Source organism: Podarcis filfolensis, assembly GCF_964270895.1.
Source record: "Podarcis filfolensis genome assembly, chromosome: 1".
Classification (NCBI taxonomy): domain Eukaryota; kingdom Metazoa; phylum Chordata; class Lepidosauria; order Squamata; family Lacertidae; genus Podarcis; species Podarcis filfolensis.
The window spans coordinates 13,306,419-13,325,644 of record NC_139604.1 but is presented as its reverse complement, the minus strand read 5'-3'; the positions used below and the strand labels follow the sequence as shown (position 1 = coordinate 13,325,644).

Here is a 19,226-nt window from a genome sequence, read left to right as displayed (position 1 = left end):
ATTAGAAACAAAACACAAAAATTGAAGAAGAAAACCATGGCAGGAAGGCACTTTGAAGGCACTCTGCTAAAATTTCACCCATTCCAACCTGAGCATATTTTAGTAAGCTAGGGGCTTGCCTTCTTTTAGTCCTGGCACAATACCCCAGTTCCTCTGAGCCCTAATAAGGCCACTAAAAACAACCTTAAGGATGTATGTGCTTTAATCGCTTTTCACCTCCCAGGCCTTAAATAGGCTTGACACCCACTTTTAAATTACAAGGAATTATGGGCTAGTGGAAAGCCCCACAAGGCAGGCACCCAGAGCCAGGATCCCACAAAGATGATAGTGACCACCAATATATGAATCTCCTTTGATGAAAGTGAGCTGAACTATTATGATATGGAGTGGGGGTGGGGGTGGGTCTGCAGTTTTTAAAGGAAATGAAGGGCTGTATCCCCTTCTCCTCGTCACAGCAATTTGTGATCATCAGGACTTCAGCATTATGTCAAAACTTCAGAAGCTGCTAATGTTGCTGAAGCAAGATGAGCGTCCTTGAACAGCTGCCAGGTTTGCTTTCCATTCCATTCCCCAATCTGTGTCAATTTCCCATGCACTTAACTGAAACAGAGCCAAAGCCCTTTTAGTGCAAAGCTTTGGGTCAATAATGTTTTTGTGCATCTTGGGAGCGTTTCTAAGGAAATTGACAATTTCATCTCAAGAACTGCTGGTGTGTTTTCCCCCTGCCTTCAGCCTTCATCTTGAGACAGAGATGACAAGCTGAAATAACACGGTCAGCAGAGGCTATGCAGTCCACTTTGGTGGTGGTCAACCATTTTTGCAAGTATGTCACAAACCAAATCCGAAGTGATGCTTAGCGCCACCCAAGTGCATATGGCAATATAAATACAGCTTTTCCCTCCCCAATATTTCTGAGATTTTGTCTCTAATCTCTAATCTACTACTGTGCACAATTGTTGAAAAGGGTTTCAGTTGTGCAAACCAGTTACTGTTGTTGCTTTACATACAAAAGTGGCCAATCCATGGTTGTCCGAGGAAGATGTAACACTGGGGGGCGAAGCTAAAAGCATAGCCCTTCTCCAAAGTAAATACAGTGGTACCTTGGGTTACAAACACCTCAGGTTACAAACACTTCGGGTTACAGACTCCGCTAACCCGGAAGTAGTACATCGGGTTAAGAACTTTACCACAGGATGAGAACAGAAATTGCGTGGCGGCGGCGGCAGGAGACCCCATTAGCTAAAGTGGTACCTCAGGTTAAGAACGGTTTCAGGTTAAGAATGGACCTCCAGAACGAATTAAGTTTGTAAGGAGAGGTACCACTGTACAGCTATGCCCTACAAGTACCTTGTGAACAGGGCTATAACTTCATACATCAAAATTATTGTGTGGCCAAATGTCTGAAATTTAACTTCGGTACCTTCACCTGCCAACTTGCCATCAGAATTGTAGCATTAAATAAATGCAGCTACAAGGTATTTAGATTAGTCCATCTATAACATGTAAACGAAGGCGCTTATGACCTTGGGATTTTAGGCAAACAAGATTTGGAATGTGTTCGTTTCTATAAAAAAAAAATCTAGAAGAATGTAGTGTCTATATTCTGTATCTGGAATATATTTATACAGTGGTACCTCAGGTTAAGTACTTAATACGTTCCGGAAGTCCCTACTTAACCTGAAACTGTTCTTAACCTGAAGCACCACTTTAGCGAATGGGGCCTCCTGCTGCTGCTGCTGCGCCGCCAGAGCCCAATTTCTGTTCTTATCCTGAAGCAAAGTTCTTAACCTGAAGCACTATTTCTGGGTTAGCAGAGTCTGTAACCTGAAGCGTATGTAACCTGAGGTACCACTGTATACAGAATATATCTACTAATACCTCAGCGACCGTCCGCCTCATCTGGCGTCCATTCCGGCAAATGTCCGTGGCAAACCTGGAAGTACCAGAACGGGTTACTTCCGGGTTTGCCGCTCACACATGTGCAGAAGCGCAAACTGCTCCGCGTGTGTGCGCAGATGCGGTGCTTTGCCCTGCCTCCTTTTCAGCTAGCGGCTGGGGCTCCAGAACGGATCCCGGTCGCAAAACAAGGTACCAGTGTATAAGCATAAATTCGACTTTGGTTACTGGATTCTAGTAGACTGTATAAATATTGTGGAGAAGTGTAAGGAGCCTGGGGAAAGTCAGGAAGAAAAGTGGGGAAGAAAATGCGGGTTAATGTCAGTGCTATTTTTCTAGAAAAAGAGGTACCATGAATGCTTCGCTTGTTCTCTTATAATGACAATGGCACCCACCTGAGAGGCACCAGAACTGAGTTTCGGCAAGTTCTAGCTGAAAAATAGCCCTTGGTAGAGTCGAGCCCAGTGAATCTCCTCTCTACCTGCCAACTTTGGATGCCATCGCCCACTCCACAAAACCATTTTGTGTCAAAAGGATACCACCTGGAGTAAAGACTTCACCTTAAATCAGTGTCCTTTCAACTGTCTATCTGGTTTCAGGGCTACTACTAACGCCTCACAAACAGAACATCAACATGGTAGTTCTGTTTTGTAGCTGACAAGGTCATCGCAACCATCAAGGAAAAACATGTTAAAAGCTATTAAGGCAAACAGCAACAAGGACAAGGATTGAAGGTGCACAGAGGCAGATAGGTACACAAGGAAACAAACAGGTTTTACCTCTCGTATGTACTCTTCTTGCTCTTCCTTCAAGGTAAGCTCAATGAAGATCTGCTGCAGCTTCTCGTTGCAGTAGTTAATAATGAACTGCTCAAAGCTGTTATCCTACAAAAGATAAGGAAACAAAAGTTAGGAAAGAGTGACAATGGAGACACATGGAAGCCTGGCAGCATATTTTTCCAAAGATGAGCCCTATCCAAATCTCTGGCCTGCAAGCAGATTTTTGCAATGGGACTACCTTCTGGGATTTAATATGATACGCACCTATTCCATGCATGACAGGATTTATATATATGCCTGAAGACCATTTGCTAATCACGCTTCGTACTGGGTGCTTAGTTCAGGAGCACTACAGGTAGACGACTTGTCTCTTTTTACTCATCAGAAAGAAGTCAAAATTTCCCTTAAAAACAGCCTACCCAAAAGAAGTTACAGGGCTAGAAATACACACAGATTCACAGTGTGTGAGCCCATAATTATTTTAATGACAAAAGCCTTGTTCAGACAATCGTATCTCAGTTTAACAAGCAGTGACATGAGCCCCACATCTCCTTCCTTCCCTGTATGAGCAAGCAAACCAGGAGGTCTTCAGCTGACCATAGCTTCCTGTTTAATCTGAATCAGGAAAACTATGCGTATCAAGCACTGGACCAAGCCAGGATATTAAACTATGGTTCGAAGTGGATTTTTAAGATCCTGCCTTGCTTGACAGCTGGAAAACAAAGTTTCCCAGAAGGCTGAAATGATAAATCGTTATTCATTAGAGGCTTCCTGGTTTAATTGCTGCTGGAAAGAGGGAGATGCACGCACAGGGAAAAGGCTGGTTCATAACCCAGATTATTAAAATGAGGCATCATCATCCAAACCAGCTATAAAACTTTTAATGCTTGCATGGGTCATTACTACATCTTCCAAGATAGGTGCTCAGACAAGAGAAGTCACTATCACAAGCAGAAAATGGATGCTGTGATAGATGGGCCTTGGGCCTGATCCAGCAGCCTCTTCTTATGTTCTATTTTATGGTTCTACTTTATTTATTATGGTGTTGGAGGAGACTCTTGAGAGTCCCATGGACTGCAAGAAGACCAAACCTATCCATTCTTAAGGAAATTAGCCCTGAGTGCTCACTGGAAGGACAGATCGTGAAGCTGAGGCTCCAATACTTTGGCCACCTCATGAGAAGAGAAGACTCCCTGGAAAAGACCCTGATGTTGGGAAAGATGGAGGGCACAAGGAGAAGGGGACGACAGAGGACAAGATGGTTGGACAGTGTTCTCAAAGCTACCAACGTGAGTCTGACCAAACTGTGGAGGCAATGGAAGACAGGAGTGCCTGGCGTGCTCTGGTCCATGGGGTCACGAAGAGTCGGACACGACTAAACGGACAACTTTATTTATTGAATGGTTCTCTCTTTCTTTTTACTTTTGTAAACCGCTTTAATATTTTTTGAGGTGACATAGTAGTATTTAAATATTTTCAAATAAATAAATAAAAACAATAAAAACAAGAGCATCTGTTAGGTGTGTTTTCCAGGATAGAATGTATGCATATACCTACCTACCTACCTACATATATATAATATAGTCTGCATCAAATGTTGTTCTTCTCTGAGGATAATACTTGATGCCGTCTGATGAAGTGGACACGAGTCAATTAAAACTTATCTCATAATAACATTGTTTGGCCAAACTATACAGTCGTACCTTTGAAGACAAATGGAATCCGTTCCGGAAGTCCGTTCGACTTCCAAAATATTCAAAAACCAAAGCACAGCTTCCAATTGGGTGCAGGAAGCTCCTGCAGCCAATCAGAAGCCATGGAAGCCCCGTCGGATGTTCGGTTTCCAAAAATAGTTCGCAAACCAGAACAGTTCGGGAGCCAAAATGTTCGGGAGCTAAGCTGTTCCACTTCTGAGGTACATGACATTATAATACAACCTCTCCCTCTCTCTCTCTCTCTCATGAAGTGTTACAAAGTACCGTATTTTTCGCCCTATAGGGCGCACCAGCCCATAGGGTGCACTTATTTGGGGGGGGAATAAAGGGGGGGAAATTATTTTTCCCCTGAGCCCCAAAGAGCAAAGAAGCCATGACAGCGAGCGGGATGGATCCCGCTCGCTGTCCTGGCTTCGTTTTTAGCCTCGGGGCTGGGGGTCTGGGAGCGAAGGCGAGGTTGCGCTCAACCTCGCCATCGCTCCCGGAGCTTGTGGGGCTGGGGGCGGGGGAAGCCCGAGCTTCCCCCGACCCCAGCCCCCAGAACAGGCTTGCGGACATCTGCGCGAAGCACGGGGCGCGCTCTGGAGTGCGCCCCGTGCATCGGGCTGCAGGCTGCTGCCCGCAAGGCTTGGGAGCCCGGTGGGAACTCCTGCCGGGCTCCCAAGGCTTGCAGATAGCTTCCTGAAGCCTAGAGAGTGAGAGGGGTCGGTGCGCACCGATGCCTCTCGCTCTGCAGGCTTCAGCGAAAGCCTGCATTCGCCCCATAGGACGCACACACATTTCCCCTTCATTTTTGGAGGGGAAGTGCGTCCTATAGGGCGAAAAATACGGTAACCCCTAAAATCCAGCTTTTTTAATATAAGGGTGATAGCCAGTATGTGAAAAACAAAGTTCTGAAGAGAAGAATTGTTTTGTTTTGTTTTGTTTTTAAAAGGCAATAGAATGAGCTGGCTGGTTGGCTGACAATAATCAGGAGTGCAACAGTCTGGAAGGACAGGGGCGGGACGGGGTTACAACTGTAGCAATGGGAGGCTTCTTCCAAAAACAAACATCTGCTTCAGAGGATGGATTTACCCTTAGGATGACAGCAAGGGAACAGAAAGACACACATCATAACAGCTGTGCATCACCACCTCACCTGAGATACCATGTGCAATAAAATAGAATCCTGCATGCTATATGAAAAGATCTAATTAACATCCTGTTTACCTTGGCCCTTAATTTAAGGTGCCACAATTCTCTTGTGTCACTTTTCAATTTGATTTTTCATATCATATTGATTTTTTAAGGCAGTGGCTGCCTAGACTCCTCCACGGTAGTCCAAGTTAAGAATTCTGAGGATGATTCATTTAAAGTCTTTGCCATTGACTTTAATAGAAACAGGATTGATGCCTAAAACTACACTGCCACCCTCTTATAATTTATTTTATCCATGAGCAGCATATTGTTCTCTCCTCATATATTAAAATTCACATTTGTCCTTGCTGAATTTCAGCATATTAATGTTAGATGTCAGCTCAGCAGAAGAATCTTGTATTTCGCTGTCTCATATTTCCGTCTACTCTACCTCCCTGCATTGCTAAGCCAATTTAAAAAAGGCAATATGGGTTGTAGGGACTATTTTTACGCCTCTTCCCTTCTGGCTGAAAAGGGGGGGAAATCGAGTTATGAAAAACATTTTGGATGGAAAAGTCACAGATAAGCCTGAATATAAGAAGCTGCAGTATACGTATTATATTCCTGGCATAATAGCCTTGGGCAGACACAAATTAACCTGACATCTCTCCTTGATCTGAAATGCACGGTTTGTTTTGCTTTCCATCTAGCTATAACCTTAACACTAAAAAAAATGCCATTCAAAGGGCACAGGAACAAATCACCAGAATTCAGAATTTTGAGATTAAGTGTACACACATTGCTAAATCGCTATAAACTTTGGGCATTGCTTGTCCAATCTGATTTCTCATTGTGCATGATCTACAAGAGGAGGGACCTGGGCAAAAATAGCATTTTAGCCCTCTACAATATGAGTTATTACTACTTCCTTAAAATTTTAAATTTAAACATTTATATGCCACCTTTTTGTCATAAACTCTTAGGAAGCTGAAGCAAAACCTAAAAACAGTGAGTCTTTTTCTGTGTGTATGATATGTGAGTGGAGGCCAGGGTTTTGGTCTGTACACTTGACATCTACCCTTATGAAGTTTACATGAAGAAAAATCAGTTTTATTTCCTCACAACTTTCCATGCCGATTGCTGATGGAGCTGTAGGCTTTTTTAAAAAAATACTGAACCATATTTTATCTGGTTGTTCTTTTAGAGTTCTTATGTCTTGATATTTCAGGGTTAGTTTTAATGTTTTGCTATTGTTTCCAAGTTACCTATTTTTTCACTTTTTTGCACTGGTTGTACCTGCTTCTTGGTAGTCATTTTATTGTAGGCTGGCTTGAGAAACTTTGTTGAGAAGGCTGGTTCAAAACAGAATGAATGAATAATTCACTACATCTTGCTACAAAGCAATAAGATTACAGTCAAAGCAAAGTACCTCAAAAATTTCAAAGCCGTAGATGTCCAAAACGCCCATGACTTTCTTTCTTACTTTCATTTGTGCCTTAAGAAAACAAAAGTTATTTTCAGATGTTTATTAAATTCAGCAAGGAGGCAGCATTGCTGCCTAATTAATTTTTTCTATGAAAATCATCATTATGACACAGAGGAAAAGCAGGGGTCAGTTATATGAGTACATCTATTGTTCTCCTGCTAAAAACCTTGCATTATTATGCCACAAACTGATGAGCATCTAGTTTAACTTGTCAGGCTTATTTGTTCTAAGTATACAGGATTTCAAAGAACACTACCTTAATGCTCTCATTGATTCTGGTAACAAGCCAGGAAAACAGTCTACTGTAAAGATTCTTTGCCAGTGCATCCCGTGCATAGTATGCCTAATTAAAGAAAGAAGAAAAAAAGACACATGAATATTAGAAACATTTGGGGTTGGCCCCAGGACTCTTTCTGGCTATGGGACAGCATAAAGAGGATTAAATCCACACACACAGGTGTTGCCTGTCAAATTATGAATATTTGCCGCTGTTTTACTGGAAGAACTTCTTTCATGGGTCCAGGAGAGGAATATTCTACCGCTAGAACAGATTGGCTTCCGAAAGTCAGCATCAACCATGGACCACTGTCTAACTCTTTATCACCTTGCCAGTAAATACACTGCACCAAGGCAAGGCCACTTATTTGCCGCTTTCATGGACCTGGAGGCCGCCTTTGATTCCATTCCTAGGCAGAGATTATGGTCCAAACTTGCCCGTCTGGGAATTGATCCACACCTCCTCTCCCTAATTATTTCCCTTTATTCAAACACCACAGCTTGCGTCCGAAGTGGTCCCAACGGCTCCCTTACCACCCCATTCCCAACGGCCAAGGGCGTCCGACAAGGTTGTCTCTTGGCCCCTTTACTGTTTAATCTCTATCTTCATGATGCAATTTCCCCTTTGAAGCTAGCAACTAAGTATCCACCTCACTTAGCAGGTCACCCCGTTGCTTCCCTTTTCTATGCAGATGATGCTGTCATCTTATCCAGAACAGCTGCGGACCTAGCAAATGCAGTTAATGCATTTATCGCCTATTGTAAGGCGGAAGCTCTTAATATTAATTATAAAAAATCAAAAGTCCTTCACTTCACTCGTTCTCGCAAACTCAAGCTGGAGCCGCTTAAGATCACAGGTGGCTACTTAGAAAAGGTAAAAGCCTTTAAATATCTAGGCTTAATATTCACTTATAATCTCTCCTGGACTACCCATCTACAATCTGCCTTTTTCGCCGCAACCACGACCTCCAATGCCATTGTCCGATTTTACCACCAGAAGGGCGGCAAACACCTTCCAGCAGCAATTCAAATATTTAATGCCAAAGTTGTTCCTAAACTATTATATGGCTGTGAAGTATGGACTACAGCAATATCAGGTAACTTGGATCGCCCACTTCATATGTTTCTGAGATCTCTTTCCGGTGTCCCGAGATGCGTCTCAGGTGCAGCCCTACGACTTGAGTTCGCCCAGCCCTCAATTGTAAAACGAGCATGGTGTCGAGCCATTTCCTATAGCTCCCACCTACTAGCATCGGATGCTCGAATTAGAGGTGGTTTTTCCAACCTGATCCTAAGAGACATTCATAATTCCCCTTGGAAAACTACAATCAACCTCAAACTCCGCTCTCTTTTTAATCTGAATTGCAAAACTGTTCTTAAATTAGAGTGTATCAGTCCGGCGGCCCTACCTTCAATTAAAAAGAAGTTACAGCTACTTGACTTCTCTAACACAGCTGCCGATGCAAGAGGGCCGTGTTCAGGCCTAGCCCTAGCTATTCCTCCCCCTGAAGGAATCCCTCTATACTGCTTCACAATTTCTTCGGAGGCTAAGCGAAGGGCCTTTACCTGTGCCCGTCTCAACTGTTTTCCTACAGCAGTTCTGTCGGGTCGTTATTCCAGAGTCCCCATCGCAAACAGAACATGCAACTGTAATGACTCGGCCCTGGAGACTATGGAACATGTAATGCTCTTCTGTCCCAACTGGACAGATGAAAGATCTCGGTTTTTAACTCCTCTCATGAACAAGCTTCATCTCCCAATCCAGCCCTGGATAGTGTCCCTCTTTTTGCAAGATTCTGATTGTTGGATCACCGAGATGACAGCTAACTTCCTGCTCAGTGTGATGAGGAGGAAGGCTGCACTGGCTTCTTTTTCGGCACCACAGCTGTAGTCGATACTCTGCACAGTCGGATGAGGTTCCAGGTAGCTTTGTAGTGCAAGGACGGTGGAGCTGGGACGGATCCGGGGAGCTGAAGGACCCCTTTGATGATCCTCCTCCAGCCTCGGCAGTTTTTTGTCTTTTTGTTCTTGAACTATCGGTCATTCGGTGTTTTGGATCCCCTGTTGTTTCTGTTATCTCCTTCCCCCCCCCTTTGGGTATTTGCCCAGGACGATGTCTGCCTTTGCCTCCCCACCCCCATTTTATGTTATGCTGTTATTTCTATGTATGTTGTGCTATGGCCACACGGCTAATGCAATAAAATCTATATATAAATTATGAATATAAACAAACAGGCGTGCTTTGCAGAGGTTTTGATACGCTAGGGAATTTTCTAATAAATTGTTTTGACGTTGTCATTAAATCGTTATTACATCAATCTCCCACTCTGCTTCTGTAAGAAAGGCGTAGGATTCTCAGGCTGTTTCCCATACAGGTAGTGACTAGTCCTTGATCTGCTTAGCTTTAGGAAGAGAGATGCATCCTGTATTTCCCATGCAGTACGTACCTTATCAGCAAAAATGTACAGTATTTTTTGCTCCAAAAGATGCACCTCTTTCCTCTTAAAAACTAAGGGGAAATGTCTGTGCGTCTTATAGAGCGAATGTGTAGTCCCTGGAGCTAAATTGCCGGAGTGCGGCACGCTTCTGAGCTGCTCTTTGGGGCTGGCGGGGGAAACCCGGGCTTCCCCTGCCAGCCTCGGGAGCAGCGGGCAGGCTGTGCACAGATGCGCGCTCCTGAGCTGCTCCCTCTAGCTCGCTCCAGCGGGAAGGTAAACGGCGTTTCCGTGCGCTGCTCTGGTTTGCCAGAAGCGGCTTAGTCATGCTGGCCACATGACCCAGAAGCTGTACGCCGGCTCCCTCGGCCAATAAAGCGAGATGAGCGCCATAACCCTAGAGTCGGTCACGACTGGACCTAATGGTCAGGGGTCCCTTTACCTTTTTTAGAGGAGACAAAGTTTAGTGTGCAGTTAAAGAATGTAATCTAAGAACCAGAATGGGGGGACCAGAGGTCATGTTGAATCCAAGTACAAATTGTTACATACATCAAGCACCAACTATGGAATGAATGTTTGTTTGTTTTTGTTTTTATTTTCTGTTGATCACTTATGTTACACAGTTTTTAAAACCAATAAAGGATAAAAAAGACATATGCAAAGTTTATCTTGACCACGTGGTCATGTGACTCCCATGTACTCCCCTCCAGTGTGAGATTGTGTGGTACAATCTCAACACGGCTGAGTAAAGGGGTGCCTTAAAAAATTGCAGAAACTCATGAAATTCAACTACAATAATCAATTCTGGAAAGCAAATGATAGCCCGTGATCCTAGTTAAAGATACAAGAGCCCACTTTGAGCTAGGAACTGGCACCCACAGTAGTGATCCATATTTCCACAATGAAATAATAGGAAAATACAGATCCTTCAAGAGGGGCCACAGAAGTTCCTCTTTTCAGGTCACATTTTATTCACTGTGACAAAGGAAAATTCCCCTGTGTTTTCTACCAGAAAGAAAAAAACATATTCACAGTAGTAATTCAATATTACCTGAGACACATTTAAGGTTGTAGAGACTTTCTCCTGCTTGGCTTCAACGGTGCGAAAGCTGAAGGCTCTCTCCAGCACTGACTGATCAATGCCTGTCAACTCACATATTTCTTTGAGCTCTATGGAAGCAAATAATCTCAATTTAAAATCATTCCTACCTCCCTAGGCAGCAAGTACATTCAGAAGTCATGGGGGGGTGGGGTGTTAAACCAGTTATCAAAGTGCAGGTAGATTTGATTGGATCAGAATATATTATTTGCATTACCATTTTTATCCTTGATTTTACTTTCATCCAAACCATTCACTCGAGATTCAGGTTTGAATTCGATGTTTCCCAGTTTTAAGACGGCCGCGACAACTTCAAAAACTGACTGCGTTTCATGGTCCATAAACCCCACGATCTGCATGGCATTCTAGAATAGGGAAATCAAGTTTTATTCGTCGCATTGATTTATCCTGCCTGTCCTTTCTCCAAAGAGCACAAGCTGGCACACGGTGGCAGGGCTGTCTTAAGTATATGAGGTGCCGGGGTGCAAAGATCCGCCTGTTGGCCCCGGCCCCCCGGTTGCCCAGTCCCAGGCACACAGGAGGGTGGAACTGGCCGCCCGCCTCAGTGTCTCGCTGGCTCAGTCGTCCCCAAACTTGCGGCGCAGAGCTGCCCACAGCAGAAGAGCTCATGGCGGCACTCCAACCAATGGACGAGCTCTTCCCCGGACTCAACTCTCGGGCCCCGGACTCTCGGCTTGGTGCCCCTGAGAGCCCGGCGCCGGGGTGCCCCACACCCCTAGCGCCTATGGGTAAGATGGCCCTGCACGGTGGTCCTCTTCCCCTACCCACCTCTCCATTTCATTTTATCCTCACAACCAACTATTATTAGTTTATTTAAAATATGCTTAAAATGCCCTTCAGCCTTACAGATACCAAAGCAGCATTAAACTGTGTCTTTCTGCCACTTCCAAATACACTGAACAGGCAGGCACCAGAAACAAAGAAAACACTCATTTGGAAGTCACAAAAAGCCATTGCTTATCCTGAGAGGAATGGCCTCGTGTCACACCAGAGAAGGGGTAGGGAGCAGAATGAGTTCAGAAACTTTTAACTAACCATAGCTTGCTGTGTCATCTGAACTCAGCAAACTGTGGTTAATCTTAACTATGCCTAGTGTAAAAAAAAAATGTCAACTTCGAGCCCTGGTTTATGAAACCGGCTTATTTAAGCTAATAAAAGCTAAGTAAACCATAGTTTCATGTCTCGATAACGTGGAATCTAAATGTAGCCTTTATTGTAACAAGTTTTGTAAAAAAAAAAAAAAAGTAACACTCATATATTATTATTAGATACAAATTTTATTATTCTTTGTAATAAATAATTTTATTTATTATTATTAGATACAAATTTATAAACCACTTCACAGCCTCAGACCACAGAAGCTTGCTTATGGTAGCAGAAGTAACTTTTAATATCCCAAATATTATTAAACTCTTTTAATTGATCAGATCGTCACATGTTTTTATGCTGCTGATCATCTTGGCTGACTCAACAATTTAGCAAAATTATAAAATGAAGTCAAGTTTGAACTAATACGGAATTTGCACCAATTCTTACCCGAACCGTTCTGAAATTTGCAGCATCATCTACTCCATTCACTTTTGCAGAGTCCAGGCTAAGGTAGTTGTATCGACTGAAGTCCCTCTCCAGCTTAAGTTTTTCTACGAAATGAAAACGGGCCTTGTTAACAGCTAAATTCCCTGACCCACTATTGCTGTTAATAGCAGTGAGAATTTAAGCTGCTTAACATGTATGTGCACTGAAAGGCATACAAACCACGCAAATCAATTATGGATACTTCGATTAACTTACGCAACTTCATGTGCAATTCTATTAAACATTTAAAATACCACCAGAGTTGTACTCACTGAGCAAATCTTCCGATCCTCCAGACAATATCTGATAAAAAATGTGGAAATTCCTTTCACCTCTTGGTTGTTTAACAACACGAGACTTTTCCAACAGATCTAAAAAAAAACAACAAGATGCAACAGAAATTATTTTTCCACTCCTCTAGTCTGCCTCTCTTTTGCCACTATCACACCTGTATCAGAGAACTGTACGAATCCATTCCCGTTATTTATTTTTTATGTAAGAGAAGTGTGGCACACTGTGGGGTTGAGTTAGATCTGCGGTCTTATAAATCAATGAGCATTTTAGGTTGTTTTTATTCTGATTTTTTTTGCTTTGTGTTAATGTTTGTCTCTGTAACTTGCTTCAAGTTCACTTTTCTGGGGGGGAAATGACTAACAAGTAAACAGAAACGTACCGTATTTGTCCATGTATAACATGCCCCCTATCTTTGATGATTCAAAATTAAGAAAATTGGGGAATTGCTGAAAATCGATCACCTGACTGACCTACGCTGCCACTCACACACATCGCAAAAACCACCTATCGTCTGTCCCCTCGCTGGCAGAAGCCGCCAATCGCCCGCCCAATTGCTGCAGTGACAGCCAATCAACACCAGCCCTTGCCACAGCCACCAATAACACGCCCAATAGCCACCGACAATCTCTGGCTCACGGCAGCAACCAATCCCACGTCCCCCCCATGCACTATATGTGTATAAGACTACTCCCATTTTTTACACTATTTTTTAATAACAAAACCTCGTCTTATACACGGAAAAGTATGGTATGTTGGCACACTCTGAAACCATCGCTGCAGAGCATGCCCTACCTGCTGCCATCTCTTAAATATGAAATACAAATATAGACCTCCGTCTATTATTTCTCATCAATATGAAATACAATAAAGTGTGGCCGGATAATCTAGCAATACATACACATTTTCCATCCCTATTCAAACAAACGGGTGAAAAGTCTCTCCAAGGCATACCTCTGGCCTTCTTCCATTACACAAATTAATCTGCTAAAGTATAGTTTGAATACAGCCTGCGTCAAACCAAGGACTTAAGCTAGATTACTTTGGAAACTCTTCAAGCTTATGTCTGGGTAGAATGAATAGGGGCAATAAAAGCCCCACTCTTGCAGTGACACCCAGTCATACGCAAGCAAACATATCTATCGTTTACTCCTTCACCTTGTCTCTCAAATGCAGATTTGCTATAAGCCTTTACCCTCAAAGGGTCTATTTGCATGCCAAATGCAACTTATCCCCATCGGGCTACTGCTGTGTTTTACGCTACATTAACATTCAGAACAAGAAGCCATACAATAAGGCCTATTAATATTTCAGCACATTACCAGCAGCGTTTTGTCTTCATGTCACCTGCTGCTATTAGAAAAGTAAATATACAGGGGCCTTTCCACAAAGGATGCTCAGAATGAAAGCACTGTTGTTCTGCGTCGCAGAACTGGGTAGAACATTTAGAAAGGCAGTTTATGCTTCAAGAAAGAAATCTGTATAAATGAACGTATCTCTGGCGCTCGAAGCAAGGGTATCATTCTCCCCCTTTAAACCCAAGAATGTGCTAATGAAGTCAAGCACTAATATTTGGAGAATGCAATTTGTTATTGAAGAGTATGTTGTTGTTGTTTAGTCGTTTAGTCGTGTCCGACTCTTTGTGACCCCGTGGACCAGAGCACGCCAGGCACTCCTGCCTTCCACTGCCTCCTGCAGTTTGGTCAAACTCATGCTGGTAGCTTCGAGAACACTATCCAACCATCTCGTCCTCTGTCGTCCCCTTCTCCTTGTGCCCTTCATCTTTCCCAACATTAGGGTCTTTTCCAGGGAGTCTTCTCTTCTCATGAGGTGGCCAAAGTATTGGAGCGTCAGCTTCAGGATCTGTCCTTCCAGTGAGCACTCAGGGCTGATTTCCTTCAGAATGGAGAGGTTCGATCTTCTTGCAGTCCATGGGACTCTCAAGAGTCTCCTCCAGCACCATAATTCAAAAGCATCCATTCTTTGGCAATCAGCCTTCTTTATGGTCCAGCTCTCACTTCCATACATCACTACTGGGAAAACCATAGCCACTACTGGGGAAAAAACCACTACTGGGAAAACCATTGAAGAGTATAGTGTGCAACATTTACGTGATCTTTGGTTTGATATGGAAAACTCTGATCCTAATCCTTTGTTGCCTTGGGGGTTATCTTTGGGAGAAGAAAAGGCTAAGGAGTAAACCCAGAGTGGAGGTCCTAAGACAGTTGGATGGTGCCCTTGAGGAAACTCCTGCAGCCAAGCTGGTGCCAAACTTATTGCTCTGCTTTCCTTTGAACCACATCAGTGAGGCTGGGAGGAGGGTCCTGTCGTCTGGGCAGCCCAGGACCTCCATACACGCTTGTGTCCTGAAGAGGTCATGCGGGAGGCAGCCATTGTAAGTTACCAGTCTCTGCAACTACAGAAGGTGTGGTGATTCTCCACTGGCTTGACCTCACCACTGGAGGTTCACTATCATTGTCTCTCGAGACAGACAGATGCCAACAATAGGTTTGATATGACCATGATAGTTGAAGCAACAACAATGAACTATGTGATCTTTGGAACCAATACGACCATAATTAACAACAATGCATGATTTACACACCCAGTAAAGTCAAGTGATTATCTTTCAAAGGGCTGCCATATTCCCAAAAGTGAAAATCTGGACAGAGCTGTTGAGCTTCTTTCTTTCTCCCTTTCTTTCTTTCTTTCTTTCTTTCTTTCTTTCTTTCTTAGCTTTTTCCCCCCTCCCGAAAACAAAATTAGTTTTAGGCCTTTTCTTTGATTTTTTAAGATTAAAAAAAATAACCCAACTTGCCATACACCTGGGTTTCACTGGACATTCTGCTGCTTTGGCAAAAATCTGCCCAAACGCCATTTTTCATGGTGATTCCCGGATGTTGCCAGAAAAACCCGAACCTTTGGCAGCCCTTTCTTTCAGCAAGCCAAGTTTTAAGAACTGGGCAAATTCGTATTTCAAACCAGGTAATCATGAACTAAAGCAACAAACCACACCTGTCCATTCTCTACACAGGGGTACCTGTTTGCTTGCTGAGTCCAGAGACTAAGGGTATCCATTGCACAATACCTGTGCCTGCTATTCAAAAGGAGCGCACAAGGTGCATGTCAAGTGTTAGGTCAACGTCTTAGTTAAGCCTCTTCATGTATCATAGCACTCTGTTGTGGTTTAATAGCTTATAACCTGTAGACCCAAAGTTGGGATGTTGCACTGACTTCATTCATAAAACTTTTAAAACCTCCAGTCATGATAAGCTGTCAAGTTCTGTGTCTGGGGAGGAGAGCCAGGATAGTACCTGAGCTGAGAAATCTGTGCGCTCTCTCTCTCTCAACAGTGTACCAAATACACTGTTCATTTTGGCTCGGATCATCTACCAAAGTAGGCTCCTTTTACATATAGCCACACTTTATTTTTTTACATATACCGTATTTTTTGCTCTATAAGACTCACTTTTTCCCTCCCAAAAAGTAAGGGGAAATGTGTGTGTGTGTTATGGAGCGAGTGCAGGTTGCGCAGCTATCCCAGAAGCCAGAACAGCAAGAGGGATTGCTGCGCAGCGATCCCTCTTGCTGTTCTGGCTTCTGAGATTCAGAATATTATTTTTTCTTGTTTTCCTCCTCCAAAAACTAGGTGTGTCTTATGGTCTGGTGTGTCTTATAGAGCGAAAAATACGGTAATCACATACTTTGTCATGTGACAAAGTTCCCCTTTACTCACATACATGCAACCAATTTCTTGTAATCATCACTTGATGTGGCTGCAGTGTAACAGAGAAAACCACCAATACATGGATCGGGTCACTTGAAGGTGTCTTGCTATTCAAATGATCACATCACTAGAAGCCAGGGAGGGAGTGGGGAGAATTCATGGGGTTGTCTTCATCCAAGTAGTTATGGTACTCACACATATACTATAAACAAACACCATTGCACCAACCGGGACCTACAGAGTATTATGTATGCTCAAAGCATACGAAAGACAAAGAACCCAAGAACTGGGTTTTATTTCAGTTTACTCTTGTGCTTTAAGATTTAGATGTCTGCTGGTCCCTTTTGCACTCCAGTTCTGCACAGATTTCTGTACGGTTAACCTCAATAGGTATTAGAACAACTCAGAACACATATCCACATGCCCTGACATGCCTGAAAGATTATACTGCAAAACACTGGGCAGGAATGATAAGAACTGTTGGTGCTCTTTATAATACTGCAATTTCACCAAAAGTATCTGGAAATGGACACAGCTGATGGAGGGGCAACGTGCTAAATGCAGCAGTGGTTGGATTCCATAAGCCTATGTTTCTGTTTTCATTTTTCCACTTTGATCTAGGTGCTAATAATTATAATACTTATACCCCACCCATCTGGCTGGTATGCAACAAAGTTTTACTCAGAGTAAATCCAGGGAAATGAATGTACCTAACTTAGTTTGTTCATTGCAATGGGTTTACTCAAAGTAAAGCTTAGTTGACGACAATCCATAGCCTTTATATGTAAAGGTAAAGGGACCCCTGACCGTCAGGTCCAGTCACAGATGACTCTGGGGTTGCGGCACCCATCTCGTTTTACTGGCCGAGGGAGCTGGCGTTTGTCCGCAGACAGCTTCTGAGTCATGTGGCCAGCATGACTAAGCCGCTTCTGGCGAACCAGAGCAGTGCACGGAAACACTGTTTACCTTCCCGCCGGAGCGGTACCTATTTATCTACTTGCACTTTGACGTGCTTTCGAACTGCTAGGTTGGCAGGAGCAGGGACTGAACAACGGGAGCTCACGCGGATTCGAACCACCAACATTCTGATCGGCAAGCCCAAGGCTCTGTGGTTTAACCCACAGCGCCACCAGCGTCCCCACAGCCTTTATACCGTACAGTAAAGTGCCAACTACATATCTGTCATTTTGGGTCACATTCCATTTAGGAGAGGCTAAATACCATGGCTATTTCTGCTTTACCCCATTCTAGAAAATACTGTTAGAAACAAAAGTGCAAGGGTAAAAAATTATAATCAGAGATATTCTCCTTCACATATGCAATCCATGCTAGATACCAACCACAGCAAGAGAAGACATCTGCATACAGAGGTGACTGTTGCGAAGTAGACATCTGTTAAAAGATGCAACAGACATAGGCAAGCTGTTCTGCATCTAGGAATTTACTAGCTTTTCAGCCGCTCAATATACTGTTCGTCTTAAGTATTTTCTCTCCCGTTTCAGAATGACTACACACTAAAGGAATTCCGCGGTATCTCCTTGCTTTTGTCAAACTCTTACGGACTTCATGTGCAAATCATTCTAAAACCAGCGTAAGTGTACTTGTTCGAAGGGAGAGTTCAGCTGGTGAAAACACTGCACACAAGGCCTGGCTGCAATTACTTACATGCCCCTAGAGAGATTTATATAAACAGTTTCCTGAAAACGTTCAGCTGATTCTGTTAGAAGTACCAGTCTCGCTCAGATTGTCTTTAGGAGGGAAGTTAAAGCAATTAACAATTTCCATAGAGGAACATTCACAGCACTGCCCTTACAGGATTTTTTTTTTCCAGAAAGTAGTTATAAGCAGGAAGCCAGATATTTACTATAACAGGCAACTACCATTCCCAGTCTTATTTGAAACAGAGCTTAGGTTATGCCCGTTTTGTAGATCCCAAGCATGCAGCACAGCCTATAGATCCTTTAAAAAAACTGGTAAGGAATCTTCAAAAAACTCATTACAGTGGTACCTTGGGTTAAGAACTTAATTCGTTCTGGAGGTCCGTTCTTAACCTGAAACTGTTCTTAACCTGAAGTACCACTTTAGCTAATGGGGCCTCCTGCCACCGCCGCCACGCAATTTCTGTTCTCATCCTGAAGCAAAGTTCTTAACCCGAGGTACTATTTTCTGGGTTAGCGGAGTCTGTAACCTGAAGCGTGTGTAACCTGAAGCGTCTGTAACGCAAGGTACCACTGTATACTGATGGTTATCAACTCTGCATTAAGAAACAAAGATTAAATATTTCAGACACATTTTCACCCAAAAAGAAAGTGCAAAAGGGGCCCAGCAATATAGGAAATAAAGTGTGTTTGCGCACTGGCAGGCTAGCACATCAAGCTCCCCATTTGCCGTTCACCAATTACTTGCCGGACTTATCACAAAATACATCCTGCAGGGCTCAGGTAAATGCAAGCAGGTAGGTGGTGAGAAGAATGTGCATGCTGGCAAATTTTGTATATTTATCTGCAAGGCTGCTAAGTGCTGGGCGTGGGATGTGGGGGGAGGGAGGATCACAAAAGGTGAAGTTACAAGGAACCTGGCAGAGGGCTTTCTCGGTAGTGGCACCCACCCTGTGGAACGCCCTCCCATCAGATGTCAAGGAGATAAATAACTATAAAACTTTTATAAGAAATCTGAAGGCAGCCCTGTATAGGGAAGTTTTAAACGTTTGATGTTTTATTACACTTTTATATTTGTTGGAAGGGGCAACCCAATCAGATAGGGCAGGGTACAGCTAATAAAATTATTACTATTAAATTATTGGTGCTAGT

General features: G+C 43.3%; 1 protein-coding gene across 7 annotated transcripts in view; it reads right to left on the bottom strand.

Annotated features, from left to right (window-relative positions):
- The window catches only part of MYO1B (myosin IB), a 165,779-nt gene that overhangs the window by 37,222 nt on the left and 109,331 nt on the right, over positions 1-19,226 (bottom strand). For all 7 annotated transcript variants that reach the window (XM_083627132.1, XM_083627136.1, XM_083627131.1 and 4 more), the window contains exons 8-14: positions 12,671-12,769; positions 12,360-12,463; positions 11,020-11,167; positions 10,755-10,873; positions 7,249-7,335; positions 6,936-7,001; positions 2,676-2,780 (exon numbers count right to left, since the gene is read on the bottom strand). In XM_083627132.1, the coding sequence (XP_083483258.1) occupies positions 2,676-2,780; positions 6,936-7,001; positions 7,249-7,335; positions 10,755-10,873; positions 11,020-11,167; positions 12,360-12,463; positions 12,671-12,769 (728 nt within the window). The remainder of the gene's footprint in view (positions 1-2,675; positions 2,781-6,935; positions 7,002-7,248; positions 7,336-10,754; positions 10,874-11,019; positions 11,168-12,359; positions 12,464-12,670; positions 12,770-19,226) is intronic.